The sequence below is a fragment of the Ctenocephalides felis genome, unplaced genomic scaffold (genome assembly GCF_003426905.1).
Source record: "Ctenocephalides felis isolate EL2017-DRISC unplaced genomic scaffold, ASM342690v1 CF-g0.4_SCAFFOLD_01886, whole genome shotgun sequence".
In the NCBI taxonomy this organism is placed as follows: Eukaryota; Metazoa; Arthropoda; class Insecta; order Siphonaptera; family Pulicidae; genus Ctenocephalides; species Ctenocephalides felis.
The window spans coordinates 149,805,894-149,833,597 of NW_020538040.1; the positions used below are offsets into that span (position 1 = coordinate 149,805,894).

Consider the following 27,704-nt stretch of genomic DNA (forward strand, 5'->3'; position numbering starts at 1 on the left):
AGTTTTTATCATAACAAAAAATAAATCCAATACACAGAAATCTTTGATTACTGTAGGCATGCCTGTATTTTTTCAATCCACTCTTGAGCTATGGTAGAGTTACCCGCACAAAAATTGTAAGTGCGGCGACTTGTTCGCAACTAAAATATTTTTAATTATAATTGGTGTTCTTTTCATTAAATGTATATAGAATACTCACATCAAAGAATGATTTGTCTTCAGATTTTTTAGGTGGCCCTGGGGCCGGTGCAGCAGGTGCTACTGATTGTACTTCAGCCAAATCTATAAACATTATTTAATAAATAATATATTCAAAACTATACGTATGAATAAAACTTGTATGTGATATTCCATTCATAATTGTAATTTAAAACTATTTTGCAATGTTACTGTGTTAATTAAAAAATGTTGCTCTTTTCATTTTGTTGAATGTATTTTCAACATTCAATAGTAAAATAAAATTGACAATCACATTTGATGGCTGAAATTTATATAACAGTTTACTTAGTTTTTTAATATCTCAACCTGAACAAAAAAAAATCTCCTGATATACAACTTTCAAAATACTCTTTTTTTGTTCACAAGTATTAAGTTACCTATATATCCTTTAAAATGGGAGTCATCGGATCCATCATAATACCTCAGTTGATGCTTAATTGAATCTAAAACAAACCATCTCTGTTTCCAGCCTTTTAGAAGAGTACCTCTTTTATACAGATAACCCACATGTGTTTTATTTTCAGCTACATTGCTGCTGAATTGTTCGTAGTATTGTTGACTGGAAGTTGGAATAGTTGCAACACCTGGAAAAAAATTCTGTTATTTCTCTATTATTGAGCATAATATATGTTATGAACGTTCCATATGCATAAAATGACAATGCACAACATCTGCTTATGCACAGAACAACAAATAGAAGTAATACATTTTCTCACTATAATGTAACCAAAAAAATGTCAAAAAATAATTAGTTTAAATGTTCCAGTTATTAATAGCTTGGTTTATCACAGTGTAATAGTGTAGTGTATTTTTGTATAATTAATTCTGTAAGTACTTATATATAAGTTCGATAACTTTATATTATTTTCCTCCTACATCATATAAAATCTTTAAGTTTTTCCACTGAATGACGGTCTCGATGAAGACCGAAACGTATGGATAAATAAAGTATTTCAAAACTACTTTAGTTTTTTTTACTTGGTGTTACTGCCCGATTCTAAATAACCCATCAAAAAAAATATATATAATAAATAAATTTAAAATATAATAAGTAAATTTGGTGTTGATATATATTAAAACAAGTGTGTTGAGTCAGGCAATAACACCAAGTAAAAAAAAACTAAAGCAATTAAGAAAACAGCTTTATTAATCCATACGTTTCAGTCTTTATCGAGACCGTCATTCAGTGGAAAATTAAAAAGATTATTTGTAATTAATTCAGGAAAGGAAATTGATACAACATATTGGACTTAAAAATAGGTACTTACAGATAAAAACAATTAAACACTATACTACACTAATTGACACAATATTAACACCAAGCTATTAGTAGTTCAAACATTTAAAACTAATTATGAATTAGAGTTAAAAAACTAACATTTCAAGTTATTTCAAGTTCAACTATTTATGAATTAGAGTTAAAAAACTAAATTTATGTACATGCTTGTTGAAGTCAAAACGCAGAATGAATGCGTTTACAAAGATTTTTTTTAAAAATGTGCAAACTGGTAAAATCATATTGTTATGGAAAGTAATAAAAAGGTATACGCTTATTCAGTAAAAATATTGTTTGAAGATATGTCCAGGAATATTTTGTAATCATTGCAGAGTGAATAGCTGTCAAGTCTCTTGTTGACTGCTTTATTACTCAACGATATTATACAACCTTCACTAAATCTTCTTTTAAATATATTAGTTTCAAAATATAAAATACTCGAGTTTAGAAAATCAATGTTATGTTGAAGAATATTAATGTGATCTGATAATGTTGTTCTATACTGATTTTTGTTTTTTTAATTATTTTTCGAGTAAATTTTGGCTAGCTTAGCCAATGTAAAATTCTTGGCAATTTTGACAGTTTAATTTGTAAATTAAATTACTTAAAATTTTCGGATCGAATTTAGATCTTAATTTAGTGAATAATGTTGAAAGAGTGTTATCTGAGGTAAAGATTACTCTAATTTTATGTTTAATGATGAGTTTTTTCCATGCGTAGTATAGATCGTTTATGAAGGGTAAGGTAATAGTTCCGACGTAATTTTCGCGGTTTGGATTGCGAGTTGAAAAGTTATGGCGGTTTGGAAGTATAAAATTCTGTTTCTAGTTATGGATTGGATTGGATCAAATGTTCAGATCAAATTCTTATCCTCAACATTTGATCCAATCCATAACTAGAAACAGAATTTCAATTAGTCAATTAGTGTAATATAGTGTTTAATTGTTTTTGTCTTTAAGTACCTATTTTTAAGTCCAATATGTTGTATCAAATTCCTTTCCTAAATTAATTACAAATAAACTTTTTAGTTTTTCACTGAATGACGGTCTCGATGAAGACTGAAACATATGGATTAATAAAGCTGTTTTCTTAATTGCTTTAGTTTTTTTTTACTTGGTGATATTGCCTGACTCAACACACTTGTTTTAGTATATATATATATATATATATATATATATATATATATATATATATATATATATATATATATATGATATAGTTGTTAATTTTGATGTTGAGATATATGAGTAAGTTCTTGTGGGGCGATACATCAAAGAATAAAAAGCAAAGATTTATAAATTAATCTTTAATTCCAAACGTTTCGACATTCAATTTAATGTCATCATCAGTGGATATTAACGTTGGTAGGTTACATCTAGAGAAGTGTACACAACACTAGAAATTAGCACTAACATTTATACAACTAACTTGTCAACACCATGAATTTTTTATAATTTTTTGTATGATGTAAAAAGAAAAATGACAGTTTTATTTAAACAAAAATGTGAGTAAAGTTAGGTAATTTCTGCACGACTTCTGTACAGTGCGAGTTCAGAGGCTAACTAACTTTACTCACATTTTTGTGGCTAACTAACTTTACTCACACCCTAATATATATATATATATATATATATATATATATATATATATATGTACACAGTAGAACCTCGATTATCCGGATCTCAGTTATACAGATTCGCAGTTTAGTATATGTATGTAATATAATCTTTGTAAGTAAATATATATGTACATACATAAGAAAATGTTAATTTCTCATTAAACATTGATTTTCATTGATATATATGATATGTATTTGTTATTTTTGATAAATACACATCATTATTATTCATACATTGGATTATCCGGATTTTCGATTATCCGGTTGACTATCGACAACAATTAGTCCAGTTAATCGAGGTTCTACTGTATATATATTATACACTTCTCATTATTATAAATTCATAAATTAGTAGTAATTTATAAATTTTACTTACTTGAGTTTACAGAACCATTATCACCAGAAGATCTAGTTAATGTTTGAGAAGCAAGAGTACTGTCTGCCACTGATTTATATTTAGTACATGTTTTAGGGAAGGCACCAGCACATTTTTCATGACAGCTATAACCACAATCCATACACCGCAAACCAGTCTTAAAATGAAATGATGTCACAGATTACTGTTAATAGGGTAGAAACAATAAAGAAACAATAAACCTGAACAGTAATTGTATTTACCTTTACTGGCCCCCACAGTACACCAGCACATACATCACAATATGTAGGAGTTGTATAGCTGTGGCGATCAAATCTATAAATTCAAAGTATTCTTTAAGTACATATTTGAAACAAGCACGAAACCACTTCATCTAAAAAATTTTAATTTTGGAATTGAAGATTCCATTTGGAATCCATTACTCTAGAATTAATATTGATGGAATCACTCAATCAGTTTAATAAATAAATTACCTATGTGGATGAGAATAAACTAGTGCATTTTCTTGAGCACCTACTAATTTTCCTTTCATTAATATTTCTAATGTACTTCTTTTGTGCAGAAATCTTCCATGAGATCTAACCATTGCACTACTGAAGGAAGCATGACGCTGTGAACATTTGAAATAAAAAAAATCACATTTATACAAAAATATGTATATCTACTTCTTATATTTTTTTCTTATTTTGTATCTCATACTGTTAACGAATCTGTAGTTGGTAGCTCAAGTTTGTCCCATAAAAATTTCCATTTCTGTGGTAAATGACCCAGTTCAGTTTCTAATCTATGAATGTCATTTAAGAGATGTGTGAAAGCATCTGGTACACATTTATCAATATTATCATACCTAAAAAATGGAAAAACTTACATAAACACACATATTAATCTATGCTTGCTAATAATAATTAGCAAAACATTGAAATCAAATTGCAAAGCAACTTCAAGTACAACATTAGTCAAATTAAGACATTCAAAAAAATATTAATTTCCAAAATAGGTTAATGGACAATTATATTTGACACTGCTCCTTTTTTAGCCCATTTAGCTCCTTATTCTATGTTTTATTCTCTTCTTTAAGACCTGCCGAAAATGACATAAGAAATTGACTGACTTATCTTTTCTTTATGTGTTTGATAATCCTTTTCCAAAATAATCTCAAAAATTATGGGGTGTAAATAAGAATTATCCAATATCGAGGGTGTTCTAAGTGTGAGCTTCTTCTGCAATAAGTATATTTTTAAAGCAGGAGCAAAAATTTCTAAGGTCCACTCTTTGAACTAACTTAAACAATATATTTTTTACTACATTACCAAAGCTTAAGTCGTTGCGTGAAGCAAAGTTCGTTGTGTGAAACGTTCGCCCCCCCAAAAAAGTTAGTAATACACATAATAATACATAAATTCATATATGCAAATATATATAAATATAAGGATATAATTAATGAAAAAGAAAAATACATACCCCATTGTTACAACTTTTCTAACATTTGGAACAATACCATCAGCAGCAGCATTTTCTTCTTCTTGCTGTGATTCCATGGCTACAACTTCTAAATCATAGCTTGGGCCTAAAGCCAAATCTTCATGAATATAGTACTTCCATATATGCAATGATGGTAATGAAGACTGAGGTCTTAATACAGGATGTTCGAGATCCGCAGTGTACATAAAGTTGTAAAAAATAGGTGACCTGGTATGTTGCTTTTCAATGTAGTCAAATATAGATGTGCCAAGACTATGTTGAGTGGAATTCATTGTACCTGCTAATCTACCTCCAGGATATACCATGTCATCATCAGAACCAGTATCAACACCCTGAAAATGAATAATAATATTCTTTAAAATCTAGATTTATTCTCATTTTTTAAACTAAATTTGCAAAACCAATTGCTGAACTTCAAATTGAATGAAAAATTTAGCTGATTTATTAATATATTAATTTTAGTAGTTTTCAAATAAAAATACCTTATGATGAGAGGTCAAAGAACCTCTTTTGTCTTCTACAGCTGCAATTCCAAATTCTACTCGCTCTAATTCACTATCTAAAAGAAATGTTCTAAAACGGCAAGACACGGAATGATAAGCCAAAAATGTCAAATAGTATTCATTAAATTCAAATGCCAAGGGAAATTGTTTGTGGATCTGTAAAAAAGAATTCCTGCATAAAAAGTTTATCCACAAAAAAGAAATACTATTGTTCGAAGTCGTTAAAAACATGTTCAATGAATATTAACTTATTACTTTGCAAATAAGCACTTCATTCTGAACTAATTATAATATGATACTAAAATATAATTAGAGAAGAAGGGTTTGTGAAACTGTATATACAAATATATATATATATATATATATATATATATATACAAATATATATATATATATATATATATATATATCTACAGGGTGTCCCAGAAGTCAATGTCAAGCTGAAACGGAGTCATTTAACATTTCTGGAACCACAATTGCTTCAAGTTTTCAAGAATTAATCCTCTTTAGTCGAATTAAATTTAGAAATAGCTATTGCAATGGCTCGGAATTATTTTCCGTTTACTATTCGAGTACACAAAATTTAATAATTAGATATATTTTTATTCTGTATAATGAACGCAGTACACGATTCGAATAGTAACTACAACATTCTAAAAAATATATCTTAGTTTTCTTTCTATTTATTATCTGAATGGATGCTTGTTAAAAAAATTTCATCTGATCACCATTTGAGAAAATTATTAAACATTGTCCTGTACCAAAGTCTACAATTTAAGTTAAAAACTTTTTTAATATCATATCCTGTTCTTTTTAATATTCCATTTAATGATTTCCATTTATGGTGTTAGCATAAGCTATATTATGTATAAGAAACTGCAGTTTTTTTTTATCAGTATAAAAAATTCAGAAAGAATAAATATAGTATGTACACTAAAAAGCAATATCACATTTGTTATTTCCAAACAATATAATTACTTCAATAATTTATATAATTATATTATATAAAGTATATTAGTTATTTTTTGGAAATTACAATTTCTAAATTACATTTTTCTTATTAATAAACATTAATAATAATAAATTTAATAAACATTATTACTTTAGTTGAAATCTTAGGTGAATTAATTTGTAAAATCTAGATACATATGGCACTCTTCCATATCAAACAAATAAATTTTTTATACTTGAAACAAAATTCTAAATCATTTTTTTAATAAGTAAAAATATTCTTTTGAATTTAAATAAGTTATATAGTTTAGTAAATTAAACCAAAATGCAATATGAAAAAAATAATGTACATGCAATTTTGGACGTATTGTGTTATTTATTATAGTATAATAACTTACTTGGTGTACTATATCCAAAAATTGTAAAAATGTTGGTGTAAAGCCGCTAGTAGGAAAACCGCTTGTTAAATTTGATCTATGACTAAAACGATGACCTAAAGCTAACCATTCCTTTTCAATCAATATGCGAAATCCTTCAATAGTTCTATAATATGGATCTAAACATAACTGAGCAATAGAAGAAATCTGAAAAATATTTACATCATTATTATTTTCATATGAAACAAATTTATATATATATGTATAAATATTCAATAGGTAAGTCCTGGATTTTTTCAATATATTTAAATATATATACGAACTTATTTTTACATTCAATATAAGTAAGATTGCAAAAAATTAAAATATTTTAACTACAAAATAGTTATGTTAAAACCTTTAAGTACAATTATTCATTCAACTATCTTATAGTTATATCACACCTGTGCTGTAACATCCCAGCCATCTTCCAAACAAATTGATACTGACGATCCCTGTAAATCTAATAAATCAACAACAGCTCCAGCTAGCTGCATTATGCTCTGTAATTGTTGCAACCATTCAGAACTCTCTAATAATCTATTTAAGATACAGATATAGTTAATATGTAATTGAATTAGTAATATGTATTTGATTATTCTATTCACTTGTAAAAGCTCTGTTCGGGTTCTGCAGATGAGGCACTAGGTACACAAGCTCTCATTAGTTTTTTGAATGCAACTTTAGAATGTCTAACATCAATAAATTCTACGGGAATAAATTCAATTCTGTGACCTTCATATCTGGAAATTTTAGTTTGGGCTTTTTCTCCCAGAATGTATAATGCAGCTTTTTGCAGACTGTGCACACCTTCTGAAACTACAATTATTAATTAGGTAATCAAATCTACAAATTAATAATATTTTAGTTAAGATATACACTGATGTGATATATATATATATATATATATATATATATATATATATAACATGTATATGTCAACTTACTTTCAACATCAGGAACCTTAGAGTTTCGATTGGAATGTATAAATGACGCCTGAGAATTCGTTCTGCGATCTTTCAGCGAACCCCAACGACCGACACCACTGGGTTTAGATCCGCTGGATCTTGGAAGAACACTACAATTATACGATTATATCAAAAAAGTTTACAATAGAAAGGATATTATCATACTACAAAAAGAGGTAAACTTATCAATTTTCCATCAAATTATAAATCATAAAACTCATTTAAATTCATGACATAAATTACCCCAAGGTCCCAATAGCTTTATTAACTTGATTTTGCCTCCTACATATTTCGGGTGTTAATGTAGAAGTAACATGATCATCAGCAGCCAAAATTAGCGAGTCTATGCTTAGGGAACTATCAGACATTCCCCAACCACCACGTAAGCTTGGACCTGCGGTTCCAGAGACTAAAGCTATTATATAACGATCCTGGAAAAAAAATCATAATATTCATTTTCAAACTAACATACATTTGTAGAAAATTAAAGTAACCCTTATGTAATTTTTGCAGCTGTTAATGTTCATATAAAACAGTAAACATAATTATATACAGTAGAACCTCGATTATCCGGACCTCGGTTATACGGATTCGGGATTATCCAGACATAATCGCGTCGGAACTTGCAAAAAGAATGCCGAGTCAATTTTGTCGTATACTTGCAAGTTAGATAGTAAAGAGGGGAGTGAAAATCGGAAAATGAACAGACCAAAAAAATAACTCTTAGAAGAAGCTTTATATTGTTGGTTTTTACAAAAATGATCAACAAATTATTCGTAAGCAACTTTTCTTCTTCATTGATACTTTACGTACCACCTGAATATTTTACCTCATGATTAATATAATATGTATAATGTAATCTAATTGTGAGAAAAAAGCGTTAATTTTCTAATAAACATCGATTTTTGTTGATATCTATGTATGTATTTGTTATTTTTGATAAACAAAACATTATTCTTCATCATTTGGATTATCCGGATTTTTGATTATCTGGATGCCTATCGACAACAATTAGTCCGGATAATCGAGGTTCTACTGTACTATGTTTTTTTGGATGGTTTATTTGATTCCTTTTACAACTTCAAATATTTCCTTGCTTTGCGACTGATATTTGTGATATATATATGTGACTACTCATGATTGATCGGCACTTGTTGTGTATCATCATTCAGCCAATCAAACCAATACATAAACATAAAACCTTATAAGTTTAAAAAAAAACTTTAATAACAAAAAACAACACATAACAAATAATTTGAATCAAAAACTAAAAGAGAGGGCATACTGCATCATAGACAAAAAGAGGATGCTATCCGTTATGTTTTTTGTGTGATTTGCATTTGTGATGTTAAACTATATATATTGTACTACTGTGCACATGCTCATGCCATGGAGTAATAGTGCTTTCATCTGTTATACAAGGGTACCAAATTGTAAGTGTTTTTATTATCATTATTATTGTTTTTCTTTAAAAAGTCTTACAAAATTATTTATTTAGTTTTAATTTTTATAGTTATATATTGCCACTGAATCATAACCGCGATGTATGGATTTTTAATGTATTTCTAAAATCTCTCATACTATTTTTCATTAGAGTAATGCCCGATCTTATAATCAAAATATATTATACCAACATCAAACTCAAGACTATATATATATATATATATATATATATATATATATATATATATATATAAAGCGAGAGGTTTTTCTAATAAAATTGTTTCTTGGGCATCCATCCAGTAATTAAAAAACAGTTTTAATGAAAAATGTTTTTATTTTAAGAACATACGTTTCGGGTCCTGATTTGACCCATCTTCAGTGCATACAAATAAATTTTGAAAAACAACACAGAAACACAAAATTGCACGAAAAAATAAATAAATGTGAAATAAAAAATTGATGAAACGTCTAGTTATGAAAAATTTAAAAAATTTAAAAAAATGTAAAATTAAAATAAATGATATATTTTATTATAAAAAAGCTTATTCCAAACAAACATGTTGTTAGTTTGGAAATTGTATTACAAGTAAAATCAGGATGGATGCCCAAGAAACAATTTCATTATATATATATATATATATATATATATATATATATATATATTTGAAATATTTTTGCAGCCCAATTGTAGAATTAAAAAAAAAAGATTAAATAACAAAATTATTTATTCCATTAAACGTTTTGACACTTGATGTGTGTCATCATTCAGTAATCCAAAAAACATATAACAAAAATACAAAGTTGATGATAAATATAAATATATAAAAAGAAGGAAATTATACATACCAAACCAGGAAAAACAACAGAAAAAATTGAAGTGTCCATAATGCACCGCTATTAATAACATAAAATATGGGAGGGCAATATGTGTTCCTTCAATTTCTTGTTTGTTAATATAATAGTATTTATTATTTTACAAAAATTTAGTGTTCAATCAATTTTACATCATAATTAATTTTTGCTGTTGTTTGTTTTTCCTGGTTTGGTATGTATAATTTCCTCCTTTTTATACATTTGTATTTAGCATCAACTTTGTATTTATGTTATATGTTTTTTAGATTACTGAATGATGACACACATCAAGTGTCGAAACGTTTAATGGAATAAATAATTTTGTTATTTAATTTTTTTTTTTTTAATTCGACGATTGGGCTGCAAAAATATTACAAATATGTATTAACGTCGAGAAAACTATCATCATATATATATATATATATATATATATATATATATATATATACATATTTATATTTATAACAAATAATACTTGTTCCACTGAAGTGTGTTCACTGTGAGATGCATGACTTGAAGTAGGATGTACTTTCAGCATTCCCATTACACCTTTGGCATGTAAACCGGCACCGCGTATAAGTAAAGCACCTGAGCCGCTATGTTTCCATGTTACTATTGGAAAACGGCCATGGCGGTAGCAACGACTTACTTTTTGTAGACTTTCATCTGATACATTAGCAGGTACTACTAAGAGAGCGGGATAACTGCAAAATTTAAACAAGAAATTAAGTGTTTTTCATAAAACAATAGTTTTACTAAAAAATGCATTGCATGATTAGATCTTTTTAATAAGCATGTTTATATATACATATATATATATATATATATATATATATATATATATATATGTGTGTGTGTGTGTGTGTGTGTGTGTGTGTATATACTTTTTCGAAACACATTCTCGTAGCGTAAAAGTAAATGCCAATACATCAATACACAAAAACCATTAAACATTAGAGAATATTTATGATCAAACAATATATGTGTTGTTGTTCAGAAGAGCAAACATATGTATGTATAAACATTAAATCCAGTTTTGGTGCGGTTTTTGATACGGTATAAAAGAAATCGTGCAAAAAAAATTCAAAAATTTTATAAATTAAAAATATAATGAATAACTTTGTCCGATATACTGCCTCAAATTTTATTTATGTGGTGGATAAAAATTGCATAATAAAAGTCATCGAAGAAAATACATCAATGATTTATGAAATAGCATTCAATTGAATAAAATAAATTAGATGTAAAGGAATTATAAAAATATTTAATTTTATTCACTTGAATCATAAATGAAACCCTGCGTACAAAGCACATGTCAAGCAACAATTATACATACTTATTTTTTTACCTGAATTTAAAAAAAAAAAAATCAAAAATATCTAAAATAATTTTTTCTAGGTGCTAAAAATACATGTGACGTTTGGTGAGGGAAGGGGAGTAATTATATCACTGAATATCACCAAGGAAGAGGGAGGGGTCCAAAAATCCTTAAAAAACGGTCATGTAATTAATGGACGCCCCCTAATTTGATAATGTATTATTTATATAAAAATTTGATAATGTATTAGTTATATACTTTTTACTGTTCCAAATTATACCATTTCAAAACGTCTGTAATCATGAAATAAAGGGTGTGCAAAAAGGAAGTGTAGTGTCATTCCACTCATATTACAAATTGTTTTGTAAATAAATGTGTATATATATATATATATATATATATATACATTTATTTACAAAACAAATTTGTATAGATATACATAATAAAAATTACCTCCTGCACATTAAGTACGTGCTGTTCACACTCGTTAATCTAAAATCTTTCTTCTGATCAGTACATAAACCTAGTCGTTGCCAATCACGCACATAACTGCGCTCTGACAGACGCTCCAATGTTTTTGCATCAGTTGGTGTTGACAATATACTGTTTGGAACAGTGAGATCGAAATCATCAACTGAAATATTAATTTTAAATAAAATTATTCTAAATTTTGAAAAATGATTTAATTATGTTGAGAAACTGACTAGATAAATCATCATCATGAAACTCCTCTGAATTTGTTTGAGGACTTCTCACTGGCGATGTAAGGTATTTTGAACCACTGAACGTATTTCCTATACCAAGATTTGGCAAAACATATTTTTGTCGTTTACTTGAGACTTTCTGTTTGAAACCAGCTTTACGAGCAGTTTTTAGTAGAGTCTTCTTTGCAAAACCTCTGAAATAGTTTTAATTGTCATTAACTCAGTTATTTTACTTATAAAAAAGTTTTATTACCTTAAAGTTGCATTTTTTTCTGTATCTTTATGCATAGGAGTCTGTGATACAGCAACTTGCCCAATAAATGCAAAATGGTGAAAAACGTCAGGTGGATTTCTTACTTTATTTATCGTTTTCCTAAGAGCCTCAATATTTTCTGCAGTAACTTCTTCATCAAATGCAATCTAAAAAATATATATTATGAGATTTTTATTCCTTTATATAAAATATTTTACCACATATACCTTGATTAGCTGGAAAGTACAAGATCGAAGTTGTAAGCCTTCCTGTAGCCATTGATCTAAATGAGCCATATAGTTTACACTGACTTTTTTTTCTTTAGTTAAAGATGAAACAGGAAAAGATCGTACAATGGTCTGTTCACAAGCTATAAAATTCAGAATATCGTGAATATTACAGCAAATAAAACTGGATTAAGCTGAGTTAGAATGAAAGAATTCATCATGAGCTATGATCATATTTCTAAGAATTATGTAAATTGAATTGCAAAACTAAAATTATTTATTTGAAGTATTTAAGAGAGTTTTAGAATGTTAGCTATAATTAAAACTAAAATCCGAATCATTTTTGATATTTAAAAAAAATGGAAATAAAAGATTTCCAAATTTTTTTTTAATTTTGAAAAAAAAAAATTGCCTTTCAAAACTAATCGTTCCTTCACAAGCAATATGTTTTTTTCTAATCATTCAAATCATATGATTTGTTCTCTCAAAAACTCAATTTCCATTTTGCTTCATATCCCTAAAACAGCTGAACCAATTTTAGCCAAAAACTAATCAGCAGATCTCCTTATCTATACGAATCAATTGCTTTTTGAAAATTTCACATTGGTTGACCAGTGCTCCCGAAAACGTGGACCAAAAATTGTGTCCATACATACAGACATAAAAACACACTCATTCACATATACATACATAATCAATTTTTTCTAAGGCGTGAAAAAATGCTCAGAAACCTTTGAAACGTAAAGATATGCAAAAATTTTCATTTTTGATTTTTGGACGATTACAATAACTTACCCTAAGTTGATAACAATAAAATACATGTACTTATTTTTTAGCAAGTCTAGTCTTAAATAGTATTTTGATGCTCACCGAGAGGATCACATGGTGTGCCCTTAAAAATAATTCTATAGTTAGTTAAAAATATAGCTCCTTCTGCGGGAAGTAAGGTAGGTCCACCTAACGCCCCTGATATTCCTTCTTCACGTCCATCTGCCAGTAAATAAACTCGAAGTGGGTCGATAAGTGTGCACTCTCCCGCCAACATTGTTGGAACCAGAATCTTTGGCTACACAACGAATAAATGTTAAATAGTTAAATGCTACTAATGAAATGCTCTAAAAATTAACTACTAAAAATTAAATCTAGGAATAAAGAAATAGTTTAGAGCAAAAATAAAAAATTTCATTGCATCATTAGGCGACCGAAAAAAAGAATTCATTATAATCAGCAAAAATCAAACACACAATATACAATGTGAAAAAAAGAGATTTAAGTATCACTTTGATAAATAAAATAATTTCTAATTAGAAAAAGTAGTGATAAATTCTGCATATTTCATTAATTTATTAGTTTGTTTCCTGAACAGTAAATCCAAATAAGAAACAGTTTTTTGAAGGTGATCAATTACAAATGAATTGTAAAAGAATGAATGCAACTTTGTTGGTTTGTATAAAAAATATTACATATTACAAACATAAATTTTAGTAAAAACACAATAGTATACTATGTAATTGTTTTCTGACACTAAAATTTTGTTTGTTTGTACCTCAATTAAAAAAATAGAAAATTTTTCAAAAAAAAAATTAAAAAATGTACGATTTTTCCTAGGTGCTAAAAATACATGTGATGTTTTTAGGGAGGCGTAATTTTAAATATCAAATATCTGACATCACGTTGCTGATTAAATTATTAACATATGTGTTATTATTAGATATTTGTTATCAAATATAACACAATTGGTAATGTTTATCATAAATTTACCTTCTGTATAGGCAAAAGTCTTTTAGATTCCCTTTGTACAGCATCCAAAGTTTCAATATGCATATGGACAACTCCAGGTACCATTTGATGTAAAGCTCGTATATGTTCAGCACTAACTCCACCCTCTGTGCAAACTTTATCAACAAATCTAGAAACTGTTCTAATGACAGTTGCTCCAGGCTCACTAGCATCTTGATCTTCAAAACCTGACTCAGCATCTATACTATCACTTTCAGCAATGCTGCAAAGCAAGGACATTCATATGAACACAAAGCAACAACAATAACAATATTATTTAATTGCATTGAAACCAATAAAATTATATTATAGATACAAATAATTCCATATTCTGAAGATATGTAACTATATTCTATAAATATGTATATTATATGTATTTATATATAAAAGACTCCAATAAAAGCACGCCTTCAGTGATTGAGGATATAAGTATCTTTTACTAAACCTAATTTTTCATAAAAGCATAATAATATTTCAATAATATACTTTGAATTTTTCATAAATGCATACCTATTGGTTATGCTATTGCTAGCTCGTTCTTCATCCAAAGCTGGGTTATAATTTTGATTTCGACTAGATTCCATAGGTATCAAAAGATAAACCATTCTGTTTGCATAATGTATTGCTTGACTATACATTGTACTCTCCTCACTAGTTAATAATTCCAGCTGCTTTTCTACATATATAATATCAGTATTATCTTTTTTTGTATTTTTAGAAATATGATTAATTAAAAATTAATAGAAACCTGGTTCTATTGTGTTCCAGATGCGCATCTGTTCAGCAGCAATTTCCAAAGCAGATGGTTCTTGAACTCTACTCAATATAGACCTCCTTTCTCTAAATGGAAATTCTTTGATTTCCCTATAAATTAAAAATATATAATAAACATTTTCACTAAAAAGATCAAATTAATATTGATCACTCAAAATATTTCTCCTTACTCTGAATGGAAATACTTTCCATATAAATTAAAAATATTGAAAAGCATTTTCACTAAAAAAAAAAACAAAAAAAAAAACATTGATCACCTAGGACTTCCTGGATTAATGGGTTCGGGCCAACATGTAGATGGATTATTATCTGGTCTTGGCAAATATAAAGCTTTAATATCTTTTTGAACATCTTGATAAAATGCTGCTTCCCAAAACTGTTGGTTCTGCCAAACTGGATGTTCCTTTTTTAAAAATTAGAAACGTGGTATGTTTATTATAAAGTTAGGTTTTCTTATTTCTAATAAGCTCATTCCTACCTGTATACAAGTATAAGCAAATTGAATAACACCAGTTCGTAATTTCCTACAAAATGCTGTTGCTAGTGGAAGCAATGCAGCAGCAACACCATGCTCATCCAAAGCAGAGTCATCTTGTAAAGCGCAATTCATTAATCTAAAATATGCTAAAATAATTATTTTTCAGAACAATATTACTTAAAAACTATTTACATACAAAGCTTTTACATTTATAAAAATACTAAATTATATATCAGAGCATATATGAAGAACATGTACAAGTCAGATAGTCTAAATAAAAAGCAATAAATAATTAACTTATTTAATTTATTATGTCGGTTTCAACAATGTATGTTTGTCATCCTTCAGTGAGTCAACAAACTCAAACCAGGAAAAAAACACAAACAAATTTCAAAGATATTGTTTAAGAAACAAACCAATAAACTGAAATAAATGTTAAATAATTAAATCATGTAGTAAATCACATGATTAACAAATTGTAAAATTATTTTAAAATTGTAAAAAAAATTACATAAAAATGTACATAGTAAATAGCTAATTATTTATTGCCTTTTATTTTCACTGCAAATAAACATTATATACGTATATGTATACGTATACATATATATATATATATATATATATATATATATATATACGTTTTGCTCTGGCAAATTGTGTTTGGTTGAGAAATAAAAAATAAAACAAAATATAAATTTCATAAAAGTTTGAATTTGCAATATTTCGGGATACACAATATATTTTTGTTTTTCCACTGGTGGGTTTCCTGGCTCTGAAATAAGCAACATATAGATGTCCATACAAAAATTAATCTTTGTCTAAATCTAAGCCACGCAAATTTAAAATTTGACCTTAAGCTTTTTGATTGTGATTACAAATTCCAACCGAACTGGAAATTTGAATCTTTTAAATTGAAATGCTGTACCTGTCAATATATTGTGGGTATTCAAGGTATGACAACATCTTCACCTTTCAAAGGCTCCGTTAAAATCATTGCTTCTACTACGTACATCATTAATTTTTTAGCAGCAATTCATGTGCCGTTTTCTTATTAATATTCCGCAAGAGGATAATTGACACACCTATTTTCAATGCGATGTTAACCCTAGCAGATCAAGTAAGTTTAAAAAAAAAAGTTTGATAATTAACTACTTTATCAGCTTCCGCAATGGTATCTATCAAATTATATGTAATTTTATTACTTTGAATACAGGATTGAATAGCGTTATTAACACATTTTCATTTTTTGGAGCACTGATAGGTTTACTGAGCTAATCATGATTTAGATTTTAATCATGTCGAGAAAATACCTTAGCTAATAGATAATTTTTCAAATTGACACGCAATTCGTAGTGCAATGCAATGTTGCGCAATATTATTGAATATTAATATCTCATGTGCGAGCATTTATTTAGTCTGCTGTTGTTGTTCAAGAAACTACAGGTAATGTTTTCCTAAAATCTTCAACGTGGTTGTAAATGTAAATAAGTAATATTTTTCTTGTCAATCCGTATAATTAATTAGTAAACTTATACTAAATTATTTATAAAAAGTCTAAATAGAAACTCTACTTACAATTTATTAGAAGCTATAGTTCGGTCAAGACACAATCACACAAAAATTGATTGATTTAATAGAATGAAATTGGCATATGTCATTAAACAATGTTTACTCTTTTTATATATAATATATTGAATATATTGATATATTGAAAACAGGCAGTCAAAAGAGCTGTTTTTGCAGTCGCTGATATGTGACTGATGCAAAAAGTAGATACGAACAGTTCTAGATGAGGATTATATATTGTGCAAAAATTTCAACTCAATTTAAAACTCAATCGGTGCAAAACTTTCTGAATTTATACCAGATAACAAACCAACACAACACACACACACACACACACACACACACATATATATATATATATATATATATATATATATATATACATGTACAGTAGGCCCTCGCTTTACACGGCACTCTGGTTACACGGTTCCCATACTACACGGAGCTAAAAGTCCGACATCCCTCCGACTACACGGACTTCTTATTACGCGGTATTTGGTCAACAGCCCATAAGTTCGTTGTGCAAAAGGGTATTGATGTAAATTTTGTTATCGACTTTTATCTTTTAGACATGCCTGATTGTATAATAGCCGCCTAAGAACACGTTTGAGCTGACTACTGCGTCGTGCCAATTTTTGAATAAGGTGTCAATGTCCTACACGTCATTTCGTCCTTATTTCTCCTACTTCAAGTTGTATTTCTTGGTCTCCATACAACGCGATAAAAATGGTGCGATTTGTACCAACTCTGAGTCTCTCATAACACGGTTCCCATACTGCACTATGTAAGGTTCCATAGAACGCACTACGAATTAGCCTGAATTGTATGTTAAATACGAGTTACTTATAGCACGGTTCCTATACTGCACTGTACGCACTTGCCGCGTAAAGCGAGGGTTTACTGTATATATATACAGGTAACCCCCATATAACACGGTACCTCTAAAACGCGGATTCGCTCTAAAACGGTTTAAGAATTGAAACCATCGCCCTCAAACACGGTACTTTCGGCTTCGCATAACACGGTTTAAGAATTGAGGAAGGTTTTAATAAAATAAAAATATAGTAATACCTGCGAAAAGCAAACTTTATTTGATCTGAAATTAGTAAAATCGCCGTACAATAGCTCAATAAATGTGATGAAACTAATGCAAAAGATAACTAATTTGATGTATATTATTAGAGCGCGTACGTTCTATCAAAAAAAAAATTCTTAAGCAATTCTTTAAATAAATAAAATGAGCATAAAAGTTTAATAAAGATTACTTTACATGTGTTAAATGTATAAATGTCATTTTGCTAAAAGCAAGTAATCGCAAATATATTTTTTTTTTTTTTGCAAAAAATAATGCACGAATCCGGAGGTAATATAGAAAACTGCTCAGAGGATGAGAATATCTTGCAAAAAAAGAATCATGTTGGATAGCACTTACTTGTAAATTATGACGAAAAAAATCATATAATTCAAGTAATGCATATTACTACTTAAAATAATGAATAAATGTAATAATATTTATTATAAAATCATGATATGTAGCATGTTTTTTTTCAATTCTTGGAACGTAACCCCTATTTTTGTACTAGTTCTTTGTCCCCTATAACACGCATTATACGCTTTGTCCCTTATATTCACATAACACACTAGTTTTCTAGAACGTAACTACCCTGTTGTAAGGGGGTTACCTGATATATATATATATATATATATATATATATATATATATATATATAAGCATAAATATAAAACAAATATACTACAATGTTAAACAAAAAAGTCATCACCTAACAACTAAATCAAATTGTTGATGTTCAAGCATAGCTTTATTGCCAAGTACTCTTTGAGATAGTTCAGTACAGAGAGCTAATCGCGCAACTTTACTTTTGAGAGCACGTATCACACCAGGAAACGTTTTTCTAGCATCAGCAATTTTATTTTCAAAAATACAGTTAACACAATTTTTTAAAACCTGAAATAAACAACAAATAAGGATTATATTGATAAAGTTGAAAACAAACAACACAAAATTCAATAAATCCTACCTCTAATCTTCTAGCAGAATTATTTATAAGATTTCGAGAATCTGACATATTAGCAATATGTGATCCTACAGGTACAATCCTGGACTGCAATGGTCTCAAAGAAGATAATCTAAAATAAATTAATATTAGAAAACAATTATGTTTCTAATCAGTAGTTTGACATTTTCAACTTCCCGAAGGTGAAGTTGTGAAACCCAAGTATGTGCGTGTGTAAGTGAGCCGACCTTTCGTCGACGTTTTCTCAAAAACGAAAATTTAAAATCGCCGTTTTCTTTTAATTATAACACTTTACTTAGGCGATAGATATCATGGTTTAATAAAACATACTTACAACATTGAGGCCCTAGAACAAGTGATTTGATTTCAATATTATTTGGGAATCGCGCTGATTAATTTTGGACAAAGATCGGCCGAGCTGTTTCTTCGTAATTAATTGTTTAAAAATAATTTTCAATGAAACTTTTTATATTGGTAGATATCACGGACGTAGTTTGAAAAAATATGATAGTCAAAATTTGTGCCAAGATGTTTAATTTAATTTAATTTAATTTAATCATGCTGTTTTCTTATAGCATTTGTTTAATATTTCACAAAATAATTTATTTTAAAACAAAAATGCTTTTGATAAAATTTAACAAGGATATAAAATTTATGCATTAAACAGCCCTAAGAAAATTTGGTTAAAGTACATAAATTAATTAAAATTTAGAATAATAAGCTACAATTTTAGGACATGGAATTATCTATCTATCGGGAACTTATTGCAACTTATCTTAAGACTGCAACTTTCACTAGCTACAAATATTGGTCTTTAAAAATTATTTCCAAAATAAAATAAAGCATACTACCTAGCCTGCAAATTATTTTTCGAAAGTCCTTCATCTATTATTGCCTGAACTTGGTCAGCATTAAAAGAAGGCAAGGGAGGTTGATGAATTCTTGCAAAAGATCCATCAGGTGGTTTTAATATCTAAAACCATTAAAAAAAAAATTAGCCATTTAGTGGTTAGTTAGTTTGTTATAATTTGAACACTTTATCAGATCATGTTTTCAAAAGCACTCTAAGCATACCTTTTCTTTATAGGGTTGTGGGTTAGGATTTTCATTAGTGTACAATTGTTGTGCTAAGTTTTGTATATGAACCAAAACTAAGTGAGGATCTTGACTTTCTAATCTCAGCTGATCTGGTAAATTACTGTGAGAAAGTAAAACTGTTATAAGCACTTGAAAAACAAAAAAATTAATAACATTAAATTATACTATCACACAAATCTATATATTATAAATAATTACCTATACAACTCATCCCAAACATCACAGGGCCTCCAAGGTGGTCCACGTTCTGCAACAAAACCAGTGAAAAACATACATTCTAGTACCCTTTGAGCAAAGTCACAATCAGAAAGTGACCTTTCACCAAGAAAGGCAGCTTTATGAAATGTTATTACTGGCTTTGGATGAATTCTTATAAGAGTCAAATAAGATCTGCAAAATTGGTCAAATTTTCTCTATTAGGTTTTTATAATTTGCAGCAAAAGGTTTGTTGTTATCATTTTTCGATTATCTATCTTTATTAAATTATATTTATTTCAACAGCAGTAACATGATTTTCTAATATTTTTTATGAATTAAATTGTAGTTGAAACAATTCATAACACAAATTTCAGAGAACAACATAATTTATAATTGGTAGCCAACATGTTACAAGCAAATAAAAAGCAAACAAAATATCATTTTAATATTTACAAAAAAATTATATTACTATTATGATAATTTTACTAATAAAATACATGCTAATATGTTAACTAAATAGTTATGTAATAATTAATTTACAAATATGATACACTCTAATATAAAATATAACAAAAAAATAGTAAATATATATGTATGTATGTATATATATATATATATATATATATATATATATATATATATATATATATATACAGTAGACCCTCGCTTTACACGGCACTCTGGGTACACGGTTCCCATACTACATGGAGCTAAAAATCCGACTTCCCTCTGACTACACAAACTTCTTATTACACTGTATTTGGTCAACAGCCCATAAGTTCGTTGTGCAACCTATGAGTGATTCTAGTAACTTGATATCAAAAGGGTATTAATGCAAGTTTTGTTATCGACTTTCATCTTTTAGGCATGCCTGATTATATAATAGCTGCCTAGGAACACGTTTGAGCTGACTACTGCGGCGCGCAAATTTTTGAATAAGGTGTCATTGTCATACATGTCATTTCATCCGTATTACTCCTACCTTCAAGTTGTATTTCTTGGTCTTCATACAGCACGATAAAAATGGTGCGATTTGTACGAACTCTGAGACTCTCATAGCACGGTTCCCATACTGCACTATGTAGCGTTCCATAGAACGCACTACGAATTACCCTGAATTGTATGCTAAATACGAGTTTTTTATAGCAAGGTCCCCATACTGCACGGTACGCACTTGCCGCGTAAAGCGAGGATTTACTGTATATGGGTATAAAAATATTCTGAAAATACCTATATCCTTGAAGCAATTGAGCAAATGTCCTCATAAATACTGCCCTTATTTCTTTATCCAGCATAGCTGGCATTGGAGCTCTTAACACTAGTGGTGGAAATGCATGATCTGCACATAATAATTCAGGCTGTAGCACTAAACTCAAATGTTCTTGAGTTGTACTCAACAAAGGTTCTGGCAAAAGTGGTAATGTGATAGAATCAGGCACAGTTATAGATCCACCATCCAAATCAGCTACTATAACATCCATCTAAAAATAAATAATTGTTGAAACAAATCATTGCATATATCGAATATTGAATTTTGTGTTGACAAGTATGAAGTGTTTCGATACACAGGTGATACAAAAATAAAAAAAATCAATATTATTTGAGAAAACTCTGGTATCTCAAGTCACAACACAGATTATGTATATTTTTTTCTTTTGTTGAATCCGTGAGTATTGTACTGTGAGCGAATAGTATGTTAATTTTCCAATAAATAAACTAGGCTTGAACAAATAGAATATTTGGCAACTAATTCGGCAGTTAATCACTATCGGCAGTTGTTATATAACTAACGCACAACTGTTTATTCCAGTTTTATGCCTCTTTGTCATTTAGATATTTAGATTTCGTGTATACTTTTTGACCAAATACCAAACACTTAATTAACATATGTTATAGGACAATAAATGGTAAATTAATATACAAAGCAATTTTTTACATATATACATATATATATATATATATATATATATATATATATATATATATATATATAAAGTTCAAGTTATTTACATATATATATGTAAATAAATAAAGTATAGATTTTTGAAACATTCTTAGTTTTCCGTTAAAATTAGTTATTACGTTTCGACGTAAAAGTTATCAGTGGTTTTGAAATTCTTAGATTAACATTAATTCATATTAAAAACCCATATCTTGTAAATAATTAATAATTGAAAAAAAGCATTAAGTGATAGAGATCACTTTTTATAAAATATTTTTTAGAAATTAAGTAACTGAGATGTCGATCACTCCAGGCAAGTTTAATTTCTGTCAATTGACAGTTACTTGATGTTATGCCCTCCATATACACCTAAGTCTGTTTTTACACGGTCTTTTTGTACACGGTTTTGATATAACACGGTTTGAAAATTGAATATTTTTAATTTTTTTACACGAATTTATTCCATTTAGCACGATTTGAAATTTTATGTACCTAAATTTTTTTTGTTAAATTAAATTTTTGCGAAGTATGTTCATTTCACAAAAAAGTATTTATGAAAGAAAAAAGTCTGAAACCATCGATTGTATCGATAATTTGCGAACACTAGCTTAAAGATTTAAGTGAATTCCCCTTTAGCGCGTACAAACAATTTTTACTGGTCAAAGCAAATGTGAATAGCACTAATTTAATTCTTGTTCTTAAAAATTCTTGTTTTTCACCAATTTTAATAGGTTTTAGAGATTAGGAACAAATCACCCATTTTTGTATAAGATCAATGTCTTTTTTTACACGTTTTTTTTTTTACACGGCTTCTTCTGGAACCAATCTCCGTGTAAAAACAGACTTAGGTGTATATATATATATATATATATATATATATATATATATACATACAAGTACAAGTTTCCATTTTTTTCTGTTTTAATCCTTTAATTTTTTTTGTGAACATTTAATATTTCTCTTATAAACATAATATTATTTCTTATATAATAGGATGCTTAATCATAATTAAAATGAAGAAGTGAAAGATTATGATGAGAAAAACTGGCCAAAAATATTATTTGTATTTTATGCAATAAAGATCCTACAAAAATGCTTAGATTGACTATAATGAATTACTTTATTGTATATACTTACAACACAATAAATAGCAAACATATAACAATAACATATTGAAATGATATGTTATTCAATATTCAGAAAAGAGTTCTTCACATGTTTGTTTATAATCTCAAAAGTCGATAGAGTTCAAGTTATTATATATACAATAAAAAATCATTTCTTTATATTATATTATGTTAACTAAGGACTTCCAAAACCATATCCACCTCAAGCTCTTTATCGCATAAAACACAAAACAAATATCAAAAAAGGTGCCGAATATGTCGAAAACCAAATAGTAACCGAAAGCCTAAAATAAACTTATATGAAAAATGTATAAAAAATCGAAGTGTAATGTATGTACTGTAAAATTAAATTCAAATATCAATGCCCGCTCGTATTCAAATTCCTATTACCAAGTGATTAAATTTCTATATTATATAGTATCTAATATTACCTAATATCTATTTATATATTATGCATATTCAAATACCTATTGCCAAATGTAGAATACTTTTGATGACAGTGTTAAAAAATTATAACAAGACAGAAGAATAAACAACTTTAGAACTACAAATAAGCATGAACCGGTTTTTTATTTAGCTGTTGCAGTTATATTTAAATATCGATTGCTTTATATTTATGAAATTTTAATAAATTGTAATTTAAATATCAATAACTTTGGATATGTAATTAAGATATTATCTAGTCATTCAATAAAACTTATAGTGTATAAATGGAAGTGCTTTTAAGTAAATAAAAAATTCATTTTCATAATTTGCTCTGTCTTGATTAAACTCAATTACGAATTAATTTATCAAGATCCATATAATCGTTTTCATACTTTTCCATTCTTTCCGCATCCGAGTGAACTAGAACTCACCAGTTCATCAATTTCAGATTTTAAAGAACTATGAACACCCATAATAAAAGGTGTTGGTGTAGACAAAACTTCTACTAATGCTGCAGGAAGCAAAGGAATATAAACATGGCTATATCTGTAAAAAATACAATTTATTATATAGATTTATAACAAAAAATAATAAAATATTTTATCATACCTGAATGGATACATTAAAGCAGTTAAAGCACGACAGCCATCAGTCAAACGAGAGTAACTTTTTGAATGAAACAAAATTTTATGTTCCGTCATCACAGCACAAAATAATTTCAAAACATTACAAATACCTACATAATAAAAAAATGATTAAACAATTGCTCAATTTGATGTGATACACTATAATGACTTTTTTGTTATTAAAAATGCTTTTAATTTTGTAATAATAATAATCAGATGGTAATATTTAAAAAAAATTAGAAACTAAAGCTATCTTGCACAAACAAAAGCTCGATTCAATATTTTGAAAAGCTAATTTACCTAATTGTTGAAAAAGGAGATTAACAGTAGTTTGTGTAATAGGCAAGGAAGGGGAGAGTGGTGGTTGTAAACACTGCCTGTCACCAGCGCCAATGCTAAACCTGACTTGTGGTCCACCAGGAGGTGGCACTTGAATACATCCTAAGATATTTGCTACTAATGTCTCTAATGGTATATCCATACCTTCAATATAGACAGTATAAATAATACCTAAGCAATTCTGTAATAAATATTCAGTGAATACATTTAAATTTTAAATTAATTATATATTTAATAAACAAATACCCTAAATGTTTCAATGTAATCCAGCCTTGAGACTAAGACTAAGCATTTTGGAGCAAACATTATACTATGATGAGTAATAGATGATACTAAATTCCTTCCTATTGGACTTTCTTCTTCCTCCTAAACATGAAAAAAAAACATTAATGAAAGAACTCCTACTAACACATACTATTTTCACAAATGTTCCTAGTGAGATGAATTAATGATTTCCTAGGGACCACACTAAAAACACTCCTTATCCATAGAATATCCATGCAATAGGGTCAATATGTCTCAAAGAGTAGAGGCTGATGTATTAAGCAGTATCTTACACACACACACACACTCTTAGGTATTATATATATATACATAAAAAACATAAATTATAGTAAATGTTTCACAAGTAACATTTACTGTGTTACACATGTCTCCAATATATGTCCACAATTTCAAGTATATAGCACATTCAAAGCATTTGTTGCGTTCAGCAATTTCTTATTAATATAAGCATTAAGTAAGTAACAAATGAATGATTTGGAGTTGTTTCAGCATCATAATCATATTCCACATCTTACAAACCAAGAAATCAGAATCAACACTAATGTCATTAAAAATCTACTGAGCTTCTGTTCAAAATTTAGTAGAATTAGAACAAACTTTACTTGCATATATACCAAGCCCAAAATTTATATGCCAACAAAAACATCAACTCTCTAATCGTAATTCAATGATTAAAAAATAATTTTCTTATTTGCTTTGTTGTTTTTACAATCAGAGCATGGTTTGTCAAAATTCTTATCAAAAAAAAAAACTAAGTATGCCATGCACATAAAATATAACCGTATGAATGGTATACGTAAACCAGTAAAATCATAAGAATTTTGCTTTAATAAACACTGTCAAAAGTTTTTACACTTATTGCGTTCACTTGTAAATACTTTAAATTTAAATTAAAAAATATTACACTTTTTTACCAAAAAACAGCAAGCCAAAATGAGTTAAAATTCAATATTAAATTTAAATAGTCAAAGAACGATTTTTATTTTAGAAATACAGTAGAACCTCAATGTGCAAAAAATCGAATTGTAGATATGCACATGCATATAAATTAGTCGCGGTTGGTAGTCCGGATAATCGCGATTCCGTATAACTGAGGTCCGGATAATCGAGGTTCTGTATGTTAAAATTGAAGTTATCATCACATTTTTATGCCCTATATAATTTATGTATATAAGCAGATTTATTTTAAAATTCTTGAAATATTCTAAATTGAATTTTAAGAAAGAAAATAAATTGTAATACAATAATATCATAAAACACATTATGAACAATAAAAATATGGAAATAATAAATACCTCATCGACTGGCTTTGTTGGCATAATTGCAACAGTTTCATTAAAACACATACAAGCACAATAATGTCGGTTAGCATCAATATCAGTGAGAACTGATACAAAGAAACGTGGCTCCTGTCGCTCTGTCGATAAAGCCCATCCTTGTGGTTGACAAAACTAACAAAATATGAAATATATATATATATATATATATATATATATATATACATATATCAAATTTAAAATTTTACACAAAATAAAATAAACTTTTTGAAAACATACCCATTCTATTCCATCTATGAAAGGTGTATCAGGCCAATCTTTCTCCGGAAACCTTTGTAAAATAATTCCATTGCTGACACCGCTTCCTCAAAAAATTAAAATTAAAAAAGGTTTAATATATAATTAAAATTAAAAAATCATACAACTAATTTGCCTTTCAAAGAAGTTCAAATAAACAATCTATATGAAAAAACACTAATGGTCCACCTATAATTCTACAAATAAATTATACATTGTCTTACAAAGTCTACACGTCAGAAGTTTGATGTAAATAATGTCATTTGAGGTTATATTTACGAACATAATTTATAAGACATTTAAATCAAATAATATGTGTGGTAACTTACTTTCTTTTAAGTGGTCGTACCCAACTATGACAAAATAATCAGCCAGACGGGACATTATAATAGTGACCCTTAATTATTTTTTTAATTTTGTTGATATTGCCCAATTTTGCATGTAATTTCTATGGGTCATTTTTGTATATCGAAGTCTTTTAAAAATAATAATATATTCTATCTCCGCTCTTCTATAAATTTTTAAATATATTCGTTCCAAAATATAATATAAAATTGAATCTTTTCAAGAGTAAACAAACAATGCTCGGATATCTGTCAACTGACAATGCGAGCTTGACGTATGGAGGTATCACAATAATACGACAATTAAAATGATGGTGTATACGAAATTTTGCGATCATTGTCAAATATTGGATTGAAAGCAATGTAATAAAATAAACATTATCACTGCTATTTCACAGACCACACCCCAAAACAGAATAAAACGATGTACTGCACTGAATAACAACCATCCATTTACCACCGACCAACCGTACCGAGCAAGAGCAGTCAAGACCGTACAACACCCC

The 27,704-nt window shown here is 28.2% G+C and overlaps 1 protein-coding gene across 1 annotated transcript; it reads right to left on the reverse strand.

Annotated features, from left to right (window-relative positions):
- Positions 1-27,704, reverse strand: LOC113378167 (myotubularin-related protein 13). The gene is made up of 38 exons (XM_026618690.1): positions 27,184-27,704; positions 26,837-26,922; positions 26,576-26,731; positions 25,242-25,361; positions 24,957-25,176; positions 24,640-24,766; positions 24,462-24,576; positions 21,766-22,016; positions 20,536-20,727; positions 20,314-20,437; positions 20,091-20,212; positions 19,243-19,351; positions 18,985-19,169; positions 15,638-15,773; positions 15,417-15,562; positions 15,134-15,249; positions 14,896-15,061; positions 14,368-14,608; positions 13,477-13,672; positions 12,607-12,749; positions 12,380-12,546; positions 12,127-12,320; positions 11,876-12,056; positions 10,580-10,808; positions 8,053-8,240; positions 7,789-7,919; positions 7,450-7,660; positions 7,246-7,381; positions 6,824-7,009; positions 5,454-5,630; positions 4,951-5,303; positions 4,189-4,336; positions 3,963-4,099; positions 3,732-3,804; positions 3,490-3,646; positions 597-803; positions 200-282; positions 1-140 (listed from the first exon to the last, which is right to left on the reverse strand). The coding sequence occupies exons 1-38, from the start codon at positions 27,236-27,238 to the stop codon at positions 48-50; spliced, it is 6,057 nt and encodes a 2,018-aa protein (XP_026474475.1). The 5' UTR covers positions 27,239-27,704; the 3' UTR covers positions 1-47.

What these genes read in the sequence shown, in the direction of transcription:
- LOC113378167 (XM_026618690.1), bottom strand. Translation starts at nt 27,238, where the DNA reads ATGTCCCGTCTGGCTGATTATTTTGTCATAGTTGGGTACGACCACTTA. An exon ending in CAACAAAGCCAGTCGATGAG is followed by an intron (nt 25,362 to 26,575) that starts GTATTTATTATT and finishes TTTCATGTTTAG; the next exon opens with GAGGAAGAAGAAAGTCCAAT. An exon ending in ATTAATCCAGGAAGTCCTAG is followed by an intron (nt 15,250 to 15,416) that starts GTGATCAATGTT and finishes TTTAATTTATAG; the next exon opens with GGAAATCAAAGAATTTCCAT.